A 21,608-nucleotide genomic window follows, 5' to 3' on the forward strand; every position below is an offset into this window, starting at 1 on the left:
GGAGTTAGCGGCTCCCCCAGGGCCAGGGCCAGGCTGTTCCCGGGGGCCATTGCCCACCACACAGCTTGGCCTGTGCCGCGGCACTGCGTCTGCCTGCCAGCCCAGCCTTGCAGCGGGCTCTGCTCTGGGCTGCCAGCCCGACGAGCTGCCTGTGCCCAGCAACGTGCCCATGCAGGCTCGGCCTGCCTAAGCGCGTCACTGGCTCCTGGCTGAACCACGTAACACAAGCAGCTGCTGCGGCCGGGTAGGTTGTCCGGCCTGAGACTGTGCATGGCTCCCTCCTCAACTGCTTCCCATGGTCAGCAGCCGTTCCCAGCTGTGGGGCTCAGCCCCTGCCCTGCTGCTGGTCCCGCCTCAGCCATGAGCACCACAGCGCCCTGGGGGCGCGGGGCAGATAAACAGACCAGCTGCAGCGTCTGGGGCCATCTCCACTACGGCCTGTGGCGGCAGAACCCGCCCAAGTTCCAACCGAGCTCCGGGCTGGCGGGCAGGAGACCTCCCGTAGCTTCCGCCACTCGTGGGGCTGGAGGCGCTATGCAGGCAGGAGGTGTCTCCCGTCCCGGGGGCAGCACAGCTCATGGGTGCAGCCCCCCCCCCGAGTCTCTCACGCTGACGCAGGACAGGCCTCGAATCAGTCTTTGCCCAACTCACTCCCGCTTGGCGATGTGTTTGACGTGTGCACCCCAGAGCTGGGGAGGGCTCCCTGAGGCGCTACGGAGGTAATGCGCCCACCCTGCTCTGACTGCCACTCCCCAGGGACACAGCAGCCCTGCTGGGAGCCCCTGCTCAGTTGGGTGCATGACCCCCCGGTCCCGCCTGAGTCACTGCTTTCCAGGCCACCATCCGCCAGCCTGACCCCTGGGCCTGCTTCCAGCCTTAGCACCTTGCACGCGATGGCAGTTACCAGGCTGGTTCCCAGGAGTCCAGCGTACGCCATCATGCTGGACACACACCGTCCGTACTCACCACGCCCCACCTGCAAACTTCACACAGGCCACCTGCGTTCGGACTGTCCTGCTTGGTGTGCAGGACAGCCCCTCCCTGCGCTGTCACTGGTAGCTTTTTACCAATGCAAACTGAGAAACCCATAAATTCCATCACACTGCCCACCCCAGGCCCTGTCTTTGTCCCAGTCCTCCCACCCCCCACTCCCGCCCCTCAACACACCCAGGCCCAGCCCCTCTGCATCCCAGCCACTCCTGCTCCCACGCTGCTGGGCGATCATGGAGCACATCAGCAGACCTGCTCGCAGGCAGGAAAGTGCCGCTTTCCCCAGCCGGCCCCGATCACGCTGGTGCTCCAGGGAATGCTGCACATGCAGTGGGGTGACATGCTTGGAGCACACTCGGTGCAGAGGGAGAACAGGGTTTTTTCAGAGCCAGATGCGGCCGGATTGCCAGGGAGGGCAAAAGGCACATGCCTGGTAGCAGGGTGATGCCTCTGCCCCCCGCCCAGGTTCCTGCCCCTGCACCTCAGCATGGAGGCGCTACGGCGACTCCAGTACACAGCTGTACGAATTCTTTAACAGGGACAAGCTGATGTACACCCTGTCCTGGTCCTGGCGACTCCGGCTGACACTTCCCTGAAGGCGCCTAGGGGTCAAGCTTGTCACACTGACAATGGTCACAGAGCAAGAAGCATTGGGCAGCCCAAGGACCGGGGGCGGGTGACGAACTGGGACTGTTCTTACTGTGGGCTGTGAATGCTGAGTGGGGGGTGTTGGCCTGGGAGGACGATCTGCATTGGGGGATGGGAGACTGGCCTTGGGGGATGGTACCTGAGCAGGTAACGTGAGAACCCATGAAGGGGTTAGAGACCAGGTGACACCTCTGCCTGGGAAGCTGAACAAAGGCTGGGGGAGGAGCTGGGGGGAGTTTTTCAGCTTGGAAGCTGTCTCGGAAATGGAGAGGGGGCGCCCGGCAGGGCTCGGGCCTCCCTGGGGCCCCAGATGGACCTAAGCGGGGGTCCTGTTGTCTGTACTGGCAAGATCTGTCCTGGACTGTGTTCCTGTCATCTAAATATACCTTCTGCTTTACTGGCTGGCTGAGAATCACGTCTGACTGCGAAGTGGGGGTGCAGGACCCTGTGGCTTCCCCAGGACCCCGCCTGGGTGGACTCGCTGTGGGAAGCGCACGGAGGGGCAGAGGATGCTGAATGCTCCAAGGAGCGACCCAGGAGATGAAGCCGTGTGAGCTTCTTGCCCTGAACCAGTCTGCTCCGAGGGAGAGGAGGCTCCCCAAAGTCCTGACTGGCTTGGTGGGGAGCAGTTCCAGAGCATTGCCCGGGGATTCTGTGACAGCGGCCATGTGCGCTGCTCCCAAGGAGCTGGGATGGAGAGGCCCACATTGTCCGCGGCCCCAGCATTATTTCGGGTTGTCAGGCCCACAGCGGGCTGGGGGGCGAGTGAGGGGAGCTGGCAGCACAGCGGCAGATGAAATTTGGTGCCGGCAAGTGCAAAGTAAAACACGACCTGTTCACACCTGTTGCCTGTGTGACGTTATGAATCTAATCTAAAATCTCCTTGAAAGATGATAGGGCCAGAAAGAGTTAATTACCTCCCAGACTGACCTGCCCCATGGCTGAACTTTAGAGACTGGTTAGGAAGATCTGTAAGTGAACAGAGCTTTGAAATGCAGCCGGCATTGTTAGAGGTAGAAGAGGAGGTGTTTGCTCAGGGCTAGGGATGTCAGCAAACAAGTCTTGTCTATTGCTAGAGCTTTGATTCAAGATCAAAAAAGGAATATTAACATTTAGGAAGATACTTGAGTGAAATAGGATTATTGTCTATGTGTCTCTTTGAAGGTTGTGGTAACCTATATCTGAACTGCTTAATGAGTAAATTCCCCTGTGCTAATTGCCAGGATGTTTGGGAGAAGGAGAGTTCAGCCTATTGTTTTCTCAGGCCAAAAGGCTGCTGGAAATGTATAAAAACCCTGGGACACGATCCTGCTTCATCTCAGATCTGCTTTGGGTTTCAAGAGGGGGAAACCTCAAGCCATAAGGATTGAGTTCCCCAGTCACTGACTGGAGTCACCCTGAATATGGACATTGGACTGTAACCTCTGGACTATTTTTAAAAGGACTTTTGGCAGCTACAAGCTCATCTCTGCTGTGTACGTGAACCTCAAGAATTGAATTCAGGTCTGTCTGTATATTGATCTTTTAACCAACTCTCTCTCTCTTTTCTTTTTTAATAAATTTTAGCTTAGTTAATAAGAATTGGCTGTAGCGTATATTTTGGGTAAGATCTAAGTTATAATTGGACCTGGATGTGTGGCTGATCCTTTGGGATTGGAAGAACCTTTTCTTTCATACGATGAGATAAGATTTTCAGTAACCATCATCATATCTGACAGGTGTGTCTGGACAGAGGCCTGAGGCTGGGCACTTGAAGGGAACTGCTTTGTTTGGATTCTGAGTAACCAGAGAGGTGCTACAGAAGCTGTTCTGTGCTGGTTGGTAAATCTCAGTATTGGAAGATCCACCAGCGTCTGGGGTTTGTCTGCACCGTTCTGTTTGCAGTTCACCCTGACTGAGTGACCTCAGCTGGCTCCCACGGGCAGCACCATCACAGCCTGGTTCTAGATTAATCAAAACTGCTCCGAGAAGACACAAGAGCATTGCTCTGGCCAGCTCCATGCAAACTGCTGGCTGGGCAGCAGCTGCCAGCTGCACGGCCCCGTGGTTAGGGTGAGACAGAAAACGCATTAATGGCATGGAATGGCAGCGGTGCCCGCGGCTGGCCGTCTGCTCAGGTCAGAGCCCCAGCTCAGAAAGGTTACAGCAGACCATGAGCACGGCCAGAGCTGGTCAGACCAGCAGTCCAGCTAGCCAGAGTTTCAGGGGCAGTGCAGGGAAGAGGTTAAGTTTCCAGAGATCTTCCCCTCCAGGGCCTGTGCGGAGAGAGGCCATGGGGCAGGGCTGTTCAACCTCCAGAAGAGCCGAATACCAGGAGACCTGCCAGACAGTAGCTAGTGCCTGGCACAAGGCAGGGCATCTGGCTGCTGTCAGCCCGGCTCGGGCCACACAGCCAAGGGGGCGGCTAAGGGCACTGCTAGGAGCTGCCTGAAGGGAACAGCACTGCCCCAGTTAGGCAGGGGCTGTGTGAACTCCCTGCCCCCAGACCAGGGGCTGCCATCCTGCTAGGCAGAGGGACACGGCTACTGCTAGGGGCACAATGCCCTGGGCAGGGCATGAGTGCCCAGCATGATGGGCTGAGGAAATGGGCCCCATGAGAAGCCCAGTCCAGGGCTCCTGGGGGCAATGGGCTGGGCCTGTCCTGTCCCACGCAGGGCCTGTCTCCCAAGGGCAGCGTGGGCCGAATGGGGCAGAGTCACCCTAGGCTCCCCGCCAGGCCACACCTGCCATTCAGGGACGAGCAGCAGCCCAGAGTAGAAGGAAGCAGGAGGAGCCTGGGGCTGCCAGGTGGTTACAGCTACTGTGAGCGCCAGGAAAAGCAGGGCTCACGGTGCTGGGCAGGAAGCCACCCGCCCACCCATGTCCCGGAATGCTGCCCACATCACACGCCCGGCAGAGGGGCCGCCTGCCCCTTCCTAGACAGGCCACTCTCCACTGCTCTGGGCAAGAAGTAAACAAGCTGCCAGCCAGCACGTTACTGCCAGGAGGGCTTCCTTGGGACATGCACCTTCCTGCCACTCATGGCACCAGCGCGTGGCCAGAGTCCCTGGGAGAGCGCAGCAGGGGCTCCGCTGGGGCTGCCTTCACCACTCCCTTAGCCCTGCCCGAGCTCTCAGGGGAGACGTGCCCTCCACAGTGGCAGCAGGAGCATTGTGCCCACTGCACCTTGCCATAGCAGCCCTCACCTCCTCCAGAGAGCGGCCCCAGCTCTCTGGGCACTGCCCTGGCAGCTGTGTCCAGCGGGAGGAGTTGTTCCTGGAGCTGTTCCCCCGAGGTCCCCCAGCTCCCCATGTCAAACCCTGCTCGGTGCCAGGGATCTTGGCCGCTCTCCCCCACTGTGCACACAGCACACACGGCCCCTTGTTTGCGACTGCTCTGCGGGGGCTGCTAAGTGGCCAAGTGCCCGGAAACCAGCCCGTGACCTTTTCGACAGACAGAGGCGGAAGCGGTGCGCGAACCCACAGGCTGACACTCTCACTGCACTAAGTGGTGGCTGCTATTTACAGGACGCGGTGGTCACCGGCTGCCAGCTGAAGCTGTTCCTTCAGAGGCAGGGCACCCCGCCCTTCACCTGACGGCTACGTTCCCCCGGGAACCCGAGCGTGCCTGTGCCTGCTGGCCTGTGTGACAAAGTGGGGGATTTTCTTGGGTTTCCAGTGGTCTGCATGCAGAGGGGGTGGGACTCACTGTCCCCAGGTGTTACTGGTTTAACGAGGTGAAGTGAGACGGGGTTTGTTGGCACACGGGACCGGAGAGGGAACTCGGGACTGTGGCCGATGGCCTGGAGGATGGAGACCCCAGCGACTGGTGACCCAGCTCAGGAGTCCCAGCCGGTTCTGGCCAGTGGGAGGACAATGGGCTGGGGAGAGAGGACCCCGGTGACTTGACCAGCTGGTTCCAGCCAGAGGAGGGCTGAGAGGAGAGGGGACCAGGCCATCCTGTTTCCCTGGAGAGAAGATAATGGACAGAGGGGGGGCTTGGAGCCGGGGATATCGGAGGCCCAGCTGGGAAGCAGGGGGGCTCTGGGCTGGAGAGGGGGAGCAGGCAGAGCCCCCATGGATGCAGGGGGACTGGGATGTGCTGTGCTGAGGGAGGCCAGGCCTGAGGCCCTGAGAGTCTCCTGTGCTCAATAAACCCTCCTGTGTTACACTGGCTGAGAGTCCCTCCGGGCTAGAGAACAGGGCTGTGGGTGGGGAGATTACTCCCTCTGGGAGTGGAGGCCCTAGGGGTCCAGAGCGAGGGGACTCCCTGAGGGGGTCCTGGCACGAGACAGAGGTGCTGAGGCTCAGAGAGGTGCAGCTCCAGGAGGTGGAGGGCCTGACCCCGAGAGAGTGGAGCCCTGAGAAGGGCTGTCGCACTGAAGAGGCTTCCCCCACAGACTGCACAGGGCCATGAGTGGACACGACCTGCGAGTCCATGACAGCCTGGCCCAGTGCTCATAGAGCTCTGAGATGGGACTGGTGTGTAGTGAAACTTCCCAGCAGGCCCCAACTTCCCCAGCGCCTCGTCCTGGGGCCGGGCCCTGCACGGGGCCATTAGAAGTGGCTGGGAAACACTAGGAGGGTCTGACTGAAATCCCCCTGAAACTGTCCCCTTTCCCAAGTGTGATGTTATTGACATAATCTGGGGGTATGGCTACATTTGGAATTTCAAAGCGCTGCCCTGGCGTGCGCTGCGAAGTGTGAGTGTAGTCAGAGCGGCAGCGCTGGGAGAGAGCTCTCCCAGCGCTGCATGTAAACCACATCCCTTACGGGTGTAGCTGCCCTGATTACACTGACGCTTTACAGCGCTGTATCTTGCAGCGCTCAGGGGTTTTTTCACACCCCAGTTGCAGCGCTGTAAAGTGTGAGTGTAGCCAAGGCCTCGGACTGTACAGAACATGGTTGCAACCAAAGTCCTATAGTGGCACCAAATCTTATGTAAAGGGGGTCATATAAGGTGTCTAAGACCAGGTTATGGGTTGCTCATTAGGATTATGCTGTCTGTGTGCACGTGTCATTTTGTAGTTGAAGTTATGAATATTGGCTCTGAACTGTCTGTACTTCAAACTTATGCTGTGCTGCTGGGTGACACCCCAGACAAGTGGGTGTTAGCTCTGCCTAGCCTGCTTGATGGCCCATTAAGGACCATCAGCTACACAATTGACCCATTGAGAGGAGGCAGATACGCCTTGTAACTCAGCAAAGTGCAGGGACTTGCCCATGTGACTCCAGACTCCATGTTGCTGTAATTTTCCATAGTAAGAACAAAGAGGTTCTTACTCCTGGAAGTGCCTATATAAGGCTGATGCCTCATCTCCATCTTGTCTTCAATCCTGCTTCTTACCTCTGGAGGGACTTTGCTACAAACTGAAGCTCTACACAAGGGACTGATGACCCATCCCAGCGGGGGATGTATTCCAGAGACTTGATTTGAACCTGCAGTTTATTCTATCACTGCTACAAGCCTGAACCAAGAACTTTGCCATCACTGTATGTAATTGATTCCATTTAACCAATTCTAGCTCTCATCTCTATCTTTCCCCCTTTATGAATAAACCTTTAGATTTTAGATTCTAAAGGATTGGCAGCAGCATGATTTGTGGGTAAGATCTGATGTGTATATTGACCTGGGTCTGGGGCTTGGTCCTTTCGGATCGAGAGAACCCTTTTTTTTTCTTTACTGGGTGTCACGGAGTCCCCGGGCAATGCTCTGGAACGGCTCCCCACAAAGCCAGGCAGGGGAGCCTCCTCTGGGGAGCCTCCTCTCCCCTGGAGCAGACTTGTTCAGGGCAAGACCCTCACACATCTTCACCTCCTGGGTCTCTCCTTGAGGCATTCAGCATCCTCTGCCCCTCCGTGCGCTTCCCACAGCGAGTCCACCCCAGCGGGGTCCTGGGGAAGCCACAGGGTCCTGCACCCCCACTTTGCAGTCAGACATGACTCTCAGCCAGCCAGTAACACAGAGGTTTATTCGATGACAGGAACAGGGTCTAAAACAGAGCTTGTAGGTACAGAGAACCGGACCCCTCAGCCGGGTCCATTCTGGTGAACAGTGAGCCAGACACCCATGTCTGCACTTCATTCCTCGTCCCCAGCCAGCTCCAGACTAACAACCCCTCCAGCCCCTCCTCTCTGCTCAGCCCCTTTCCCGGGCCAGGAGGTCACCTGATCCCTTTGTCTCCAACACCTTCAGCTGGCACCTTTGCAGTGGAGGGGCCCAGACCACCAGTTGCTAGGAGACAGAGTGCCAGGCATTTAGGGGCACTGGCTCTTTGCTCTGCAGCAATCACACACCCTTATCCCACCACCTAGATACTTGAGAACTGCCTAGGGGACACTGAGGCACCAACACAGTATTCAGAGCAAACATTAAGAACATTCCCAGTTCATCACACTGGGCTATTGGTTTTCATAACCATTTGTCCCCACAATGAGTGGCACTGGTGCTGATACTGGGAAACTGGAGTATCTAAGGGAATTGCTTGTGTGACTTGTGGTTAGCCAGTGAGGTGAGACCAAAGTCCTCTTGGTCTGGCTGGTTTGGTTTCCCTTAGAGATGGAAAAACCCCAGCCTTGGGCTGTAACTGCCCTGTTTGAGCAATTTGTCCTGAATTGGCACTCTCAATTGGGTCCCGCCAGAACCACATTGTTACACCAAGATACCCAGGAGGCATCTCACTCGCCCCACAGCCCGCAGGAGCCTGTGTATGGACCATGGCCCTTGGGCTCCTTCTCAGCGTGACTTTTGGAGCAGAAAGGGTTTGGGTTTTCTATAAACATGTTGAGGAAAAGCAGCCTGGGGGACCCGCGCTGGTGCAGCAGCCCGGGCAGGCCAGGGCTGAGGGCAGCCAGGGGCTCGAAGGGCCAAGGGAGGGAGGGTTTCCCAATGCCTGCCTGTCTCACCTCTCATTCTGGCTGACACTTAACCCCGTGCTGCCCAGGCCCCATCCCAGAGCCGAGCCAGGCTGCAGGGCAGGAGAGACGCCCAGGCAGCGCAGATATCCAGTGCACACCTGCCATGTGCGCTGCAGGTAGAACAATACTCCTGACTCCCAGTGCACGGCACGGGGGTCTCCCACCCTTAGGGCACCAAGCCCTCCCCCCCGAGAACCTAACCCCGTGATGCCAGTCTGAGCCCATCACATTGAAGCTGGTCACTCTAAAACCTAATGGTAACACATTAAATGTCCATATATTAACCATTTCACTGCTGACCATTTCACCAGGAATACCCTGCTCCTGCACTTCTGCCACTGTCCCAAAGAGCATCACCAGGCGCTGAGACGGGGAGCTACCTCTGCACCCCACATTACTCCATCACCAGGGTTACAAGGGGAAACTACAGAGCCTCTGAGCAGTATAAAAACCAGGCAATTTAATAGCAAAATAAAGGACAGGGAATCTCCATCTCACATGGCTTCTCACTCACTCATGCTTGGCACACCCCCAGGCTGCATTGGCTTGGCTCAGCACAGCACCGCTCAGCATGGCATGGCTCACGCAGTGTCCTGCGAAATCCCCTCCCACTGCCCAGGGCTGTTTGCATGACCCAGGCTGCTGCAGGGAGCAAGGGGCTTACCGCCTTGAAAGCGAGCTGGGCAGCCTGGAGGCTGCATTCCCAGCAGCGACCGACCAGCTGCAGTCAGAGTGTCAGGGCAGCGTTACCAGCACAAGCACAGCCCGGGCAGTGCCGTGCACAGGGCACAGCCACCAGACTTACCTGGGCTGCCCCAGCCCAGAGCTCCAGAGCACTGATTCCCTGTGCTCCAGCATCTCAAAGGGCAAGAGGCAGGTCCAGAGGAGGCCAATGTCCCCTTCCAGGAGCGCACACACACTGACGGCAGGGCCCGCCAGCCCCACCCAAGGGCGCACACACACAGGCAGCAGGGCCCACCAGCCCCCCCTAAGGGCACACACACCGGTGGCATGGCCCGCCAGCCCCCCCCCCCCCCCCGGCAAGGGCACACACACACCGGCGGCAGGGCCCGCCAGCCCCCCCCACAGGGGCACACACACACCGGTGGCAGGGCCCGCCAGCCCCCCCCGCAGGGGCACACACACACAGGCAGCAGGGCCTGCCAGCCCCCCTCCCCCCCGCAGGGGTGCACACACACTGGCGGCAGGGCCCGCCAGCCCCCCCCGCCACCCCAGCAGGGGCACACACACACCGGCAGCAGGGCCCGCCAGCCCTCCCCCCCGCCCCCGCCGGGGCGCACACAGACTGGCGGCAGGGCCCGCCAGCCCCCCCCAAGGGGTGCACACACCGATAGCAGAGCCTGCCAGCCCCCCCCCCCCCCCCAGTGGTGCACACACCGGTGGCAGGGCCCGCCATGCTCCCACCCACTAAAAGTCCCAATACAAACAGCTGCTGCGTTTGTCAGCCAGACCCCTCTCCCCCAGCCAGGCTCCAGACAGGCCTCTCCCCTTCCCCTCACCGACACAGCCCGGCCAGCCTGTGTGGCTGCAGCTGGCTCTGGGCTGTGCTGGTGTCTGAAGCCCACGGCATCACAGTGCCCCCCGCCAAGCGCCTGCCAGCAGCCCTGGGTGCTCCAGTCTCCTCTGCTGCAGCCCTGGCTCAGTCCCGGCCTTCCCAGATGTCCTCCCGCTGCTTGTTCTCCAGGCGCTTTCTCTCTGCAGAGACAAGGGCGGAAGGATGAAGCCTGGCTCCAGGCCCCTGGGGATTGAGCAAGGGCCCCCCCAGCCCTGGCTGTCCCAGCCACGCAGCGTCCCATGCCCCCCATTCCTGCTACCCCACTGCAGCACCCCGCCAGGCTGTCTGCTAGCTGGGCAGGGGCTCTCGGGGCCGAGGGCCGGAAAGGGGCCCCCAGGGAGCCCGTCTGTCACCCCCCCACCCGGGAGCTGGCTCCGGTGCCCCACCCCAAGAGCACTGCTTGGGCTCCACCTAGTGGCACAAGCGGATCCCTGCAGCCCAGAGGCAGGTGGAGAGGGCACATGCCCTTGGTGCCGGCAGGGCAGCGAGCTGGGGGCCCTGCCCAGCGCCCCTGGCCCCAGGGGGCCCCTCACTCCGCTATTCCGAGTGGGGGCAGTGGGGTGGACCCACAAGAAGGGGAGGTCTCGCCTCTGCTCCAGGCTTTTCCTGCCACTGTGCCCCCCGCCTGCAGCACCACCACCCCCTGGGTAGAGAGCACTAACATCGTCCCACAGATGGGCAGGAGGGAGGGGACCGGGGCAGGGCGCGAGGGCCTGCCCGGGGAGGGAGGCGCATGTGGGCAGAGCGCTCTCTTGGTGGGCAGACAGGGAAGGGTTATTCTCCATGTCTGTCAGTCATGAGCCCGCTCTGGACATTCACCAGGAACCGTTACACTCGGCCCGGTTTTCTGGCCCGCCCAGCTCGCCCCATCACCGGTTATCTGGCCGTTGCAGCCGGCAGGCCGCGAGCCAGTTGCCATGCCTGCCAGAGGGGGCCGGGCGCACTGACAGCCTGCAGCGGCTGCAGCAGACTCTGCCCAGCGGCCCCGCCAAGAGCCAGGTGCTGCCCAGGCGCGGCTGCAAACCGTGGAGCCGAAGGCAGGTCCTGGTGTGGAGAACCCGGTCCCCCTTCCCAGAGCTGCCTGCACACCGCCAGGCAGAGCCCCACTTCAAGCACTGCCAGCAACAAAGGGCTGAGCTGGGCTGGGCAGGGCCCGGTGGGCACTGCAGGGCCTGGGCCCGGGCCCCACCATCGTTCTGGAGCTAGCCAAGGCAGCCACCGAGATCTGCAGCTGGCACTAAATGGGGGGAGGGCTGCAAGCACCAGCAAGTGGCAGGTGAGAGCACCAGGGCACAGGGACCCCTCCTCAGAGCTAGGGGAAAGCCTGGGTGCAGGACAAGGGAGGAGCTGGCACTGCACAATGCCACCCAGCGCATGCACCCAATGACAGACAGGCAGGGCAGAAAGGAGCCAGGCTAGGCAGTGCTGACTTGGGAGGTGGGCAGGTGGAGTGGGCTAAGCCAGGGCAGGGGCAGGAGTGTGCAACCCCAGGCGGGCAGGGCCAGGAGCCACCACACAATCCTGGGGAGCTGCCAGCCCCAGGGACTCCCCAAATGCAAGCATGGGACCTGCTGGGGTTACACGAGGGAGGACCCAGGATTCTGTTCCTGGCCCCATTGTGCTCTGGTCTGCGAGGCAGTAAAGCACGGCCCTCGACAGGGCTAGCCTGGGGCTAGGAGCCAGGCAGCTTGGCCAATGAGTTGGGGGAATGGCTTCCCCACCAACCCTGCGTCCCCATGTGGGAAGGGAAGAAGCGCTCGGACTGGCCATATGGCAGCATTTGCCCAGAGCCTGGCACACATCCTGGCATCACCGAGCTGAGGTGGGTATGGAGCTGAGGCATGGGGCTGGTCGTGGGGGCTCCGCTGCCTGCCCAGCTCCCAGAGCAGCCAAGGGCCAGGGTATAGCACAAACTGCCATCCAACCAACACAGCCTTTCACCAGCTGCACCGCCTGCACTTCCCCACCCACGGAGCTGCAGCCATCTCTGGGGTGGGCTGTGGCCAATGCCTTACCCCCCACACAAACAGCAGGGGGATTTACTTTCCAAAGAGGGAATTTGGCCAGGATGCCAGGGATAGCGCCCAAATTGGGGGCACGGCCCCAGGGGTCAGAGCTCATCCACGGGTCCTGTCCAGCAGCAGAGCGCCCCCTAGTGAAGAGCACTGAACACCAGCATTGCTTCCTGCAGTTCCCCGGTTCTCCCAGGCAAACACAGAGCCCAGCGTGGCTGCAGAAGGACCCAGCTCGCCTGTCGGCTCTGCACAAGTGGAGAGCGAGGCCTGGGCCAGGCTCTCCCCGAACAGCAGCAGCAGCAGCAGCAGCAGCAGCAGCAGCGAGTGGCCAGCGTGGAGCAGACAGCTGAGAAACTCCTGCGTGCCCCCCACTGCCCCACCATGCCGCCCCCAGTGCCTGCAAGCCGAGCAGCTCCGGGCGCAGGGATGGAGGGGCAGCTCCATGCCCCGCAGCAGGAAGCAGTGGCTGGGAGCCAACCTCGGGCCTCCTGCAGCTTCTTGCGCTCGGCCTCGCGCTCGGCTCGGCTCTGGTTGCTCCGCACTCCGAGGGCTCCGATCACCAGCCTCCGGGCCAGCGCCGCAGACGTCTCCGGACGCTCTTTCGCCGGCTGCAGGAGGTCTGGAGAGGGGGGCAGCCATCACTGTACGATTCACCCCAGGGCCTGCAGCATGGAGCTAGCAGGGACACGACCGCCCCAGGCCTGGCCCTGTCTGCACTGGGGCCAGAGGAGCTCTAGCCCTACTCCTTGTCCGGTACCACCCCAGGGGGCACCTCCCTGCTCTGGGCCATGCTGGCAGCTGTCCTCCCCACGCCAGGCCTGGAGCAAGCAGCCACCCATTCCCAGAGGATCGTGGCAGACCCGAACCCGAGGCTGGCATGCAGGGCCAGTCCCATGCACCCTGACCCCGCAGGGAACTCTGGGCACAGCCTGCAAGAGGGGCAGCGAGCGCCCGTGGGCCAGTTGAGCCGCGATCCGGGCCTCCCTCGCCCGCTGGCGCTGCCCAGCCCCAGGCCCTTGCCTGGGTGAATTAGGGGCATCATTCCCACGTGCTGACTCCGCTCCCGAAGCCCAGCAGCTGGGATGGGGGTTGCCCCCAAGGGCACACCGGGGGCTATGGCTCCGCACTCACCAGCACAAGCCCTGGCTTTGGCCTTGGCCGCTCTCGTGCCCTGCGCCAGGGGCCGGGTCTTCACCATCACGTGCCTGCTGCTCAGAGCGTCGCGTGCTGCGGGAAGAGGCCGGAGGCCAGAGTCAGGGAGCCACAACGAGTGCCGGGGAGCCTGCCAGCCAAGCCCTGAGACAGGCCCCCAGCTCAGCAGCCCTCGTGGTAAGGGACAAGCAGTGCTCCTGGGCACCGGCTGCTGGTGGTGCAGAGCACGCTGGGTAACGTGCCCATTTCTGTGCCATGGCCATGGCCAAGCAGCCCATGCCCACCCAGAGATCAGTGCCCCTGGAGCCAGCAGCCCATGATTGTTACCACCCGGCCTCCCCACCCCTCACAGGCAACAGCAGAGCGACGGAACCAGCCCCAGCTCTGCCACGCAGGGGGAGCGCACGCCCGAGAACGCCCCAGCAGGCACAGCTGGCAGGCTCAGCAGCCACCGGGCAGGGGACCGGCACCAGACATCGCTTGGCTATCAGCCCGTCGCTGATCCACAGTCCTGCCTGCCCCAGGGGGAGCCCAGGCAGGTCAGCCACCCCCGTGGCCAGCACATGGAACCCCATGGCCAGCAGCCCAGGGGCACCGCCCCACAGGACAGATACTGCAGCCCATCTTACCCAGACTGCTCCTTCAGCAGAGATTCCAGTCTGGGTACCAGCAATGGCGCCGCCTTCTCCAACCCCCCAGCTGTCCCCTGCCCCTGGGCCCTGCCACGGCCAGCGCCACCCCCTCCCGCCCCATTGCCGCAAGTGTCACCCCCTACAGCCCCACTGCCACTGCCACCCCCCACCAGGACCAGGACAAGGACTGCCCCCTACAGCCCCACTGCCACTGCTCCCCGCGCACCGCTAGGACCAGCACTGCCCCCTATAGCCCCATCCACAGCTGCCCCTGCCTCTGCCAGGGCCGGCGCCGCCCCCTCCAGCCACAGCCACAGTCGCCCCCGCCCTGGGCACCGCCAGGGCCGGCGCCGCCCCTTCCAGCCACAGCCACAGCCGCCCCCTCCAGCCCCACAGTAGGCCCCACCTCCGGGCACCGCCAGAGCCGGCGCCGCCCCCTCCAGCCCCACAGTCGCCCCCGCCCTGGGCACCGCCAGGGCCGGCGCCGCCCCCTCCAGCCCCACCCACCCCCGGCCCCAGGCACTGCCAGAGCCAGCACTCCCTGCAGAAATCTTGCCGCTGTGCCCAGCGCTGGAGGTGCACATACCTGCGACGGGGCTGGAGAAGATGCCCAGTGCATGCGTGTCGTCCACCCATTTGATGTCAAAGCCTTTCTTCCTGCCAGGGACAGCGAGCAGCTGAGATCGCAGGCACCGATGACATCAGCACAGTGGGGGCGAGGGATGGGGGCCGCCAAGCAGGGGGGCCCGAGGGGACCGGCCACGGGGAGGGGCTGGAGCCGTTTCCACAGCACCGTTTCGGACGTGAGGCCAAAGGTGGGGGGTGGGGGGAAACGGGCAGAGTCCCATAGGCTCGGTTGGTGGGAGCGGGAACTGGCTGGGGAAGGCCCCGATCTGGAGCCCCGTGGCCATCTCAGGGCGTGTGAATCTGGCAAAGGAGCTGGCAGAGCTGGAGGCTGCCAGGGACGAGGAGTCCTGGCCTCTGGCACAGAGCAAAGGCCAAGCTGTGGACAGCGAGCATGCAGGCTGGCTCCAGGGCAGGACGGGACGGGCCCAAGCCGGGGGCACTCACTGGTAGCTGCAGAAGATGCGCAGCAGGTCGGCAGTGCCGAAGTCCTGCGGGAAGTCGTAGATCTCGATGACATGGGGCAGCTCTGAGTCGCTGAGGTCCAGCTCGGGCTGCCAGCCGGAGTAGTCGAAACGGGGCTCCTGCAGCCTGCTCCTGGGCTTCTCGCCGCCCAACAGCTGGAGGGGGGACACACAGGGCTGTGAGCTACCCCCCAGTGCCCAGGATGGGACACCCCCCCGTCCTACTCAGTGTGACAGCTCGTGGGCACTGGCTGCCCAATCGCATGCTCTGCAGCTTGGCAGCCCGGCTGGCTGCAGTCTCTGTGCAGAGCGAGCGAGCAGGCTGATTAATGGGGCAAGTCCCCAGGCCCACGTGCCAGCCATCGGCCCAGGAGATGGATTAACAGTCCTAGGGATGTGGGGAGCTATCCATCGGGCCTCCGCACTGCGCCTGGGCCTCTCCCATTCCTACCCTCCCTTGGCTTTGCTGTGCCTCTGGGGTCCCGAGCCAGAGGCAGGGCACAGCCACGGCTGTCATGTGCCTGTCATGCTCACTGCCAGGGCACGCTGCCCCACACGGGGACACTTACATGGCACCTCCCCAAAACAAAGCCAGCAAGCCACACGCCCACCTCAAGCCCAGTGCCATGGCCGCACCTCCCTGGGCCTGCACCAGGCAGGCAAAGGGCCACGCTGGGCACCGCAAGCTGCTGCCTGGGCACTGGAGATGGCGAGGTCCCACTGAGCCTCCACCCTGCTGCACCAGGGCTCAGCTGCAGCACGCCTCACCCTCCTGCAGCCCAGGAACTGCACCCGCTCACTGGTCCCCTTGCAGGCTGGAAGGGGCCGTTCTGGCTGTCGCAGGCCCCGTGGCAGTGCTGAGTCCCAGGCAGAGCTGCTCCCTCAGCCGACCAGCGGATTTACAGCTCCAGTCAGGCTGGCTCCCACGCAAACACAAAGCAGCAATTTCTTAGTGTGACGCACTGCCTCCCTTCCTGGCCCCATCATGCAGGGCTTGCATGCGAAGGGCAGGTACCAGTCAGGGGGCATCTCTAACCCAGCCCCAGGGGTGCTGGGACTATTTATAGTGGGGGTGCGGAGAGCTGTGGATACGACAGAAACCACTGAAAGCCAGGGGGTGCAGCAGCCCCCCCAGTTCCAGCACCTGCGCCCAGTCCCGATCCCATAGCAGGATGCAGCGGGACCGCAAGACTGGAAGCTGTGAATCCCAGTCAGCTCGGTCAATACGCAGTGTTAACTCTGACCCTTTGCCAGTAAGGAGCGCTGCGAGGCAGGCGAGGGGACAGGCACGGAGGCTGGGTGCCCGTGGAAGTGACGGCTGAGTTCTGAAGCACATGGGGGACACTCCAGCTATCGGCGACCGTGCTGGCAGCACTGCTGGGCCGGGCCAGCCCTGCATTCACTCGGAGCGCTCTCAGGGCTCAATCCAACAGGCTGAGAGCCCTCCGCTGCCACTGGCTTCAGCGGGAATTGTGCTGCACGGCTCAGGCAGGATCAGCCCTGCGGAGACGCTCCAGGAAGCGGAGCACTCAGGTAACTCCGATGATCAGACATCATGGAGTGCAAACTGCTCAGCCTGCACCATCCCCGACCTTCACAAACCACTGAGTGCAGGAGAGGGGAAGAGGGATTAGAGAGACGGGCTGCCAAGCGGCTGCCTCCAAGTCTAACGGCACAGGTCAGGCCAGCGCTCTGCAAGCCCTCCAGCCTGCCAACTGCAGCCCCTCTGCCTCCAGGGATGAACCTACCCACTTGCTCCTGGCAGCGCCTGCTGGGAATGCTGGAGGCCTGCCCCACGGCAAGGCTCCCTGCCCTGCTCCTCGGGCGGCCACTCAGTCAGTGCTGGAGTGACTGAGCTGCCCTTCCCCTGGCTCACCAGCTACTGCCAGCCAGGGACACGGCACCAGGAAGGGCAGGCTAGAGCCAGAGCTGCCAACCCCCGACCCGGGCCACACGCAGCCCCCGTCCGTCACCACACCAGCTGCTGGGCAAAGCTGGCAGGGGAGCGCTCCCAGGGGCACGGGTGGGGCTGCCCCGAGGCGGACTCCAGCCCCACACCCCCAGGGCGGCCTGCTCCCCAGCGTGTTCCCACAGCGGAGGCTGACAGAACTCCCAGGAGAGCCAGAAAGTGGTGGACAAAACATCAAGGAGTGGGGCTATTCCACCCCACCCCCATTTGGGGATCCTCTGAAAGAGCCCTGGGGGGAAGACTGGCTACTGCAATGCAGGCTGACAAAGAACGAGAAGGAGCACGCTCCTCCATTGGGGCTCTCACCCCCACCCTCTCCTGGGACCCCACTGGGCAGGGACCCAGCTGCCATCACTAGCTCCCCTGGCTCCCGACCATCGGCTGGGATGTGACTAGGTCAGCCTCCGCTCCCGGCTCCTTTCCTTCCCTCGCTCTTTCCTGCTGTCTAACAATCGGCTGGGTGAGCCGGCCAAGCGGCAGCCTGCAGTTTACAGCGCTGCTCAGAACGGCAGCTCCAGGCAATGCCCAGGACACTCGGTGCTGGGACAAGTGTGCCCGTCGCAGAGGGGCTGATAAGATCGGGTGCTGGGCCTGCACTCCTAGCACTGACCTCAAGTGAAGCTCAAGCCCAGAGAGAGAAGCTGCATTGTTCTCTCTTTGCAGTTCTTTTCTTCCCCTCGTGTGTGTCCATCAGGACATGGGATCAGACTAACAGCAGCAACAGCTCCGGCCCCGCTCAACTCCCTCCTTCCCCTAGGACAGCTGGATGTCAGGACATGAGGAAAAGCTTCTTGTCAGGGTGGTTTAAGCACTGGAACAAATTGCCCAGGGAGAGTGTGGAATCTCCATTGCTGGAGGTTTTTAAGAGCAGTTAGACACACACCTGTCAGGGCTGGGTTACATCAGGGCTTCTCAAACGTTACTGCACTGCGACCCCCTTCTGACAACAAAAATTACTACACAACCCCAGGAGCCTGAGTCTGCCTGAGCCCCACCACCCTGGCCGGGGGGGCCAAAGCCTGAGCCTCACAACCCCTGTAACACCTGTAACCTGAGCCCCTGTGACGTTATTGACATAATCTGGGACCGTATAGAACATGGTTGCAACCAAGGTCCTGTAGTGGCACCAGATCTTATGTAAAGGGGGTCATATAAGGTGTCTAAGACCAGGTTATGAGTTGCTCATTAAGATTATGCTGTCTGATAGCGTTCTTTGATAGGATAACGAGCCTTGTGGATAAGGGAGAAGCGGTGGATGTGGTATACCTAGACTTTAGTAAGGCATTTGATACAGTTTCGCATGATATTCTTATAGATAAGCTAGGAAAGTACAATTTAGATGGGGCTACTATAAGGTGGGTGCATAACTGGCTGGATAACCGTACTCAGAGAGTAGTTGTTAATGGCTCCCAATCCTGCTGGAAAGGTATAACAAGTGGGGTTCCGCAGGGGTCTGTTTTGGGACCGGTTCTGTTCAATATCTTCATCAATGATTTAGATGTTGGCATAGAAAGTACGCTTATTAAGTTTGCGGACGATACCAAACTGGGAGGGATTGCAACTGCTTTGGAGGACAGGGTCAAAATTCAAAATGATCTGGACAAATTGGAGAAATGGTCTGAGGTAAACAGGATGAAGTTCAATAAAGATAAATGCAAAGTGCTCCACCTAGGAAGGAACAATCAGTTTCACACATACAGAATGGGAACAGACTGTCTAGGAAGGAGTATGGCAGAAAGAGATCTAGGGGTCATAGTGGACCACAAGCTTAATATGAGTCAACAGTGTGATACTGTTGCAAAAAAAGCAAACGTGATTCTGGGATGCATTAACAGGTGTGCTGTAAACAAGACACGAGAAGTCATTCTTCCGCTTTACTCTGCGCTGGTTAGGCCTCAACTGGAGTATTGTGTCCAGTTCTGGGCACCGCATTTCAAGAAAGATGTGGAGAAATTGGAGAGGGTCCAGAGAAGAGCAACAAGAATGATGAAAGGTCTTGAGAACATGACCTATGAAGGAAGGCTGAAGGAATTGGGTTTGTTTAGTTTGGAAAAGAGAAGACTGAGAGGGGACCTGATAGCAGTTTTCAGGTATCTAAAAGGGTGTCATCAGGAGGAGGGAGAAAACTTGTTCACCTTAGCCTCCAATGGTAGAACAAGAAGCAATGGACTTAAACTGCAGCAAGGGAGATTTAGGTTGGACATTAGGAAAAAGTTCCTAACTGTCAGGGTAGTTAAACACTGGAATAGGTTGCCTAGGGAAGTTGTGGAATCTCCATCGCTGGAGATATTTAAGAGTAGGTTAGATAAATGTCTATCAGGGATGGTTTAGACAGTATTTGGTCCTGCCATGATGGCAGGGGACTGGACTCGATGACCTCTCGAGGTCCCTTCCAGTCCTAGAGTCTATGAGTCTATGAGGCTGTATGTCTATATCATTATGTAGTTGAAGTTATAAGTATTGGCTCTATACTGTCCGTATTTCAAACTTGTGTTGTGTTACTGGGAAAGATCCCAGACAAGTGGGTGTTAGCTCTGCTTAGCCTGCTTGATGGCCCATTAAGGACCATCAGCTACACAACTGACCCATTGAGAGGAGGCAGATACACCTTGTAACTCAGCAAAGTGTGCAGGGACTTGCCCATGTGACTCCAGACTCCATGTTGCTGTAATTTTCCACAGTAAGAACAAAGAGGTTCTTACATCTGGAAAAGCCTATATAAGGCTGATGCCACATCTCCATCTTGTCTTTAGTCCTGCTTCCTACCTCTGGAGGGACTTTGCTACAAACTGAAGCTCTACACAAGGGACTGATGACCCATCCCAGTGGGGGATGTTCTCCAGAGACTTGATTTGAACCTGCAGTTTACGCCATCACTGCTACAAGCCTGAACAAAGAACTTTGCCATTCCTGTATGTAATTTATTCCATTTAACCAATTCTAGCTCTCATCTCTACCTTTTTCCCTTTATTTATAAAGCTTTAGATTTTAGATTCTAAAAGATTGGCAGCAGCGTGATTTGTGGGTAAGATCTGATGTGTATATTGACCTGGGCCTGGGGCTTGGTCCTTTGGGATCGAGAGAACCTTTTTCTTTTACTGGGGTGTTGGTTTTCATAACCATTCATCCCCAGGATGGGTGGCACTGGTGGTGATACTGGGAGACTGGAGTGTCTAAGGAAATTGCTTGTGTGACTTGTGGTTAGCCAGTGGGGTGAAACCGAAGTCCTCTTGGTCAGGCTGGTTTGTTTGCCTTAGAGGTGGAAAAAACCCAGCCTGGCGCTGTGACTGCCCTGCTTTAAGCAATTTGTCCTGAATTGATACTCAGTTGGGTCCCACCAAAACCAGCATTGTTACAGTCCCGCCGCTCAGCCCCAAGCCCCAACAAGTCTAAGCTAGCCCCAGAGATCCCATTAAAATAGGGTTGCGACCCACTTTGGGGTCCCGACCCACAGTTCGAGAACCGCTGTACTAGGTAATATTGAGTCCTTCCTCAGTGCAAGGGGCTGGACTAGACAACCCAGTGAGGTCCCTTCCATTCCTACACTTCTGTGATTACCATCTGGGAGCCTGTCACACAAGGGGATTTCCTTCAACAGCTACTGGGTGAGGGAACAAGGGATGCTTCATCCTTTACACTTCAAATGCACCAATGTTTTTCATTCTTTTCTGTACCAGTAACAAAAGGTTACTAGGCTGCTGAAGAGGGGTTCTGGCCCTGGCGCTAGGCAGGCTGTACCTATAACAACAGGCTGCTGAAGGGTGCGTGGGACATGGCGGTAGGCAGGCTGTACCTGTAACAACAGGCTGCTGAAGGGTGCGTGGGGCATGGCGCTAGGCAGGCTGTACCTGTAACAACAGGCTGCTGAAGGGTGTTCTGGCCCTGGCGCTAGGCAGGCTGTACCTGTAACAACAGGCTGCTGAAGGGTGCGTGGGGCATGGCGGTAGGCAGGCTGTACCTGTAACAACAGGCTGCTGAAGGGTGCGTGGGGCATGGCGGTAGGCAGGCTGTACCTGTAACAACAGGCTGCTGAAGGGTGTTCTGGCCCTGGCGCTAGGCAGGCTGTACCTGTAACAACAGGCTGCTGAAGGGTGTTCTGGCCCTGGCACTAGGCAGGCTGAGAGTTCGGGACATCAAACCTCAAATCTGATTTAAAGCTGTTTAACGCTGGCCAGTGGCAGGCTCATGGTAACACCTTTGACCTCTAGGCCCAGAGATCCCAGCTAAATAAATGCCGCAGGCAGCTAACCACAACCTGCCATGCAGCCACAGCAACCCTCAACTCAAGCCAGGGAGCAGCTGAGAAGGAGGAGGGCTCCCAAGATGCAATGTTCAGCCAGGCCATGGTACATGCTGGGATCTGTAATCTCCACAGGCCACACCTCTGTGTTAGGTGCTCAGGCTGCTCCTTTTTCCACATATCAGAGCAGAGCGCTCGGGCTGGCATTGCTCCTGCACTAGAGAATCCCAAGCGGCCCCTGGTAAATCTGGACGTGTGCACTCTGCTAACAACCCCTCCAGCTCCGGGCCACCCCTGCTCCAGGAGCTGCAAGCTACATGGCGGCAGGTGTTGCTTTCCCCTCCTTTCTCCTGTTACAAATATCAAAATGCTGCAGGCCTGTCAAGTTAGCACTGCGCAGCG

The 21,608-nt window shown here is 59.7% G+C and overlaps 1 protein-coding gene across 8 annotated transcripts in view; it reads right to left on the reverse strand.

The window, feature by feature from the left end:
• Window positions 1-8,970: 8,970 nt before the first annotated feature.
• R3HCC1L (R3H domain and coiled-coil containing 1 like) overlaps window positions 8,971-21,608 on the reverse strand; it is a 52,458-nt gene continuing 39,820 nt past the window's right edge. For 7 of the 8 annotated variants that reach the window (XM_030569137.1, XM_030569142.1, XM_030569139.1 and 4 more), the window contains 5 exons: window positions 14,981-15,153; window positions 14,496-14,566; window positions 13,257-13,352; window positions 12,604-12,744; window positions 8,971-10,250 (listed from right to left, as the gene is read on the reverse strand). In XM_030569137.1, the coding sequence (XP_030424997.1) occupies window positions 10,195-10,250; window positions 12,604-12,744; window positions 13,257-13,352; window positions 14,496-14,566; window positions 14,981-15,153 (537 nt within the window). In that variant the 3' untranslated portion in view covers window positions 8,971-10,194. The remainder of the gene's footprint in view (window positions 10,251-12,603; window positions 12,745-13,256; window positions 13,353-14,495; window positions 14,567-14,980; window positions 15,154-21,608) is intronic. The other variant, XM_030569141.1, reaches the window with a different exon arrangement.

This window comes from Gopherus evgoodei, chromosome 7 (assembly GCF_007399415.2).
Source record: "Gopherus evgoodei ecotype Sinaloan lineage chromosome 7, rGopEvg1_v1.p, whole genome shotgun sequence".
In the NCBI taxonomy this organism is placed as follows: domain Eukaryota; kingdom Metazoa; phylum Chordata; order Testudines; family Testudinidae; genus Gopherus; species Gopherus evgoodei.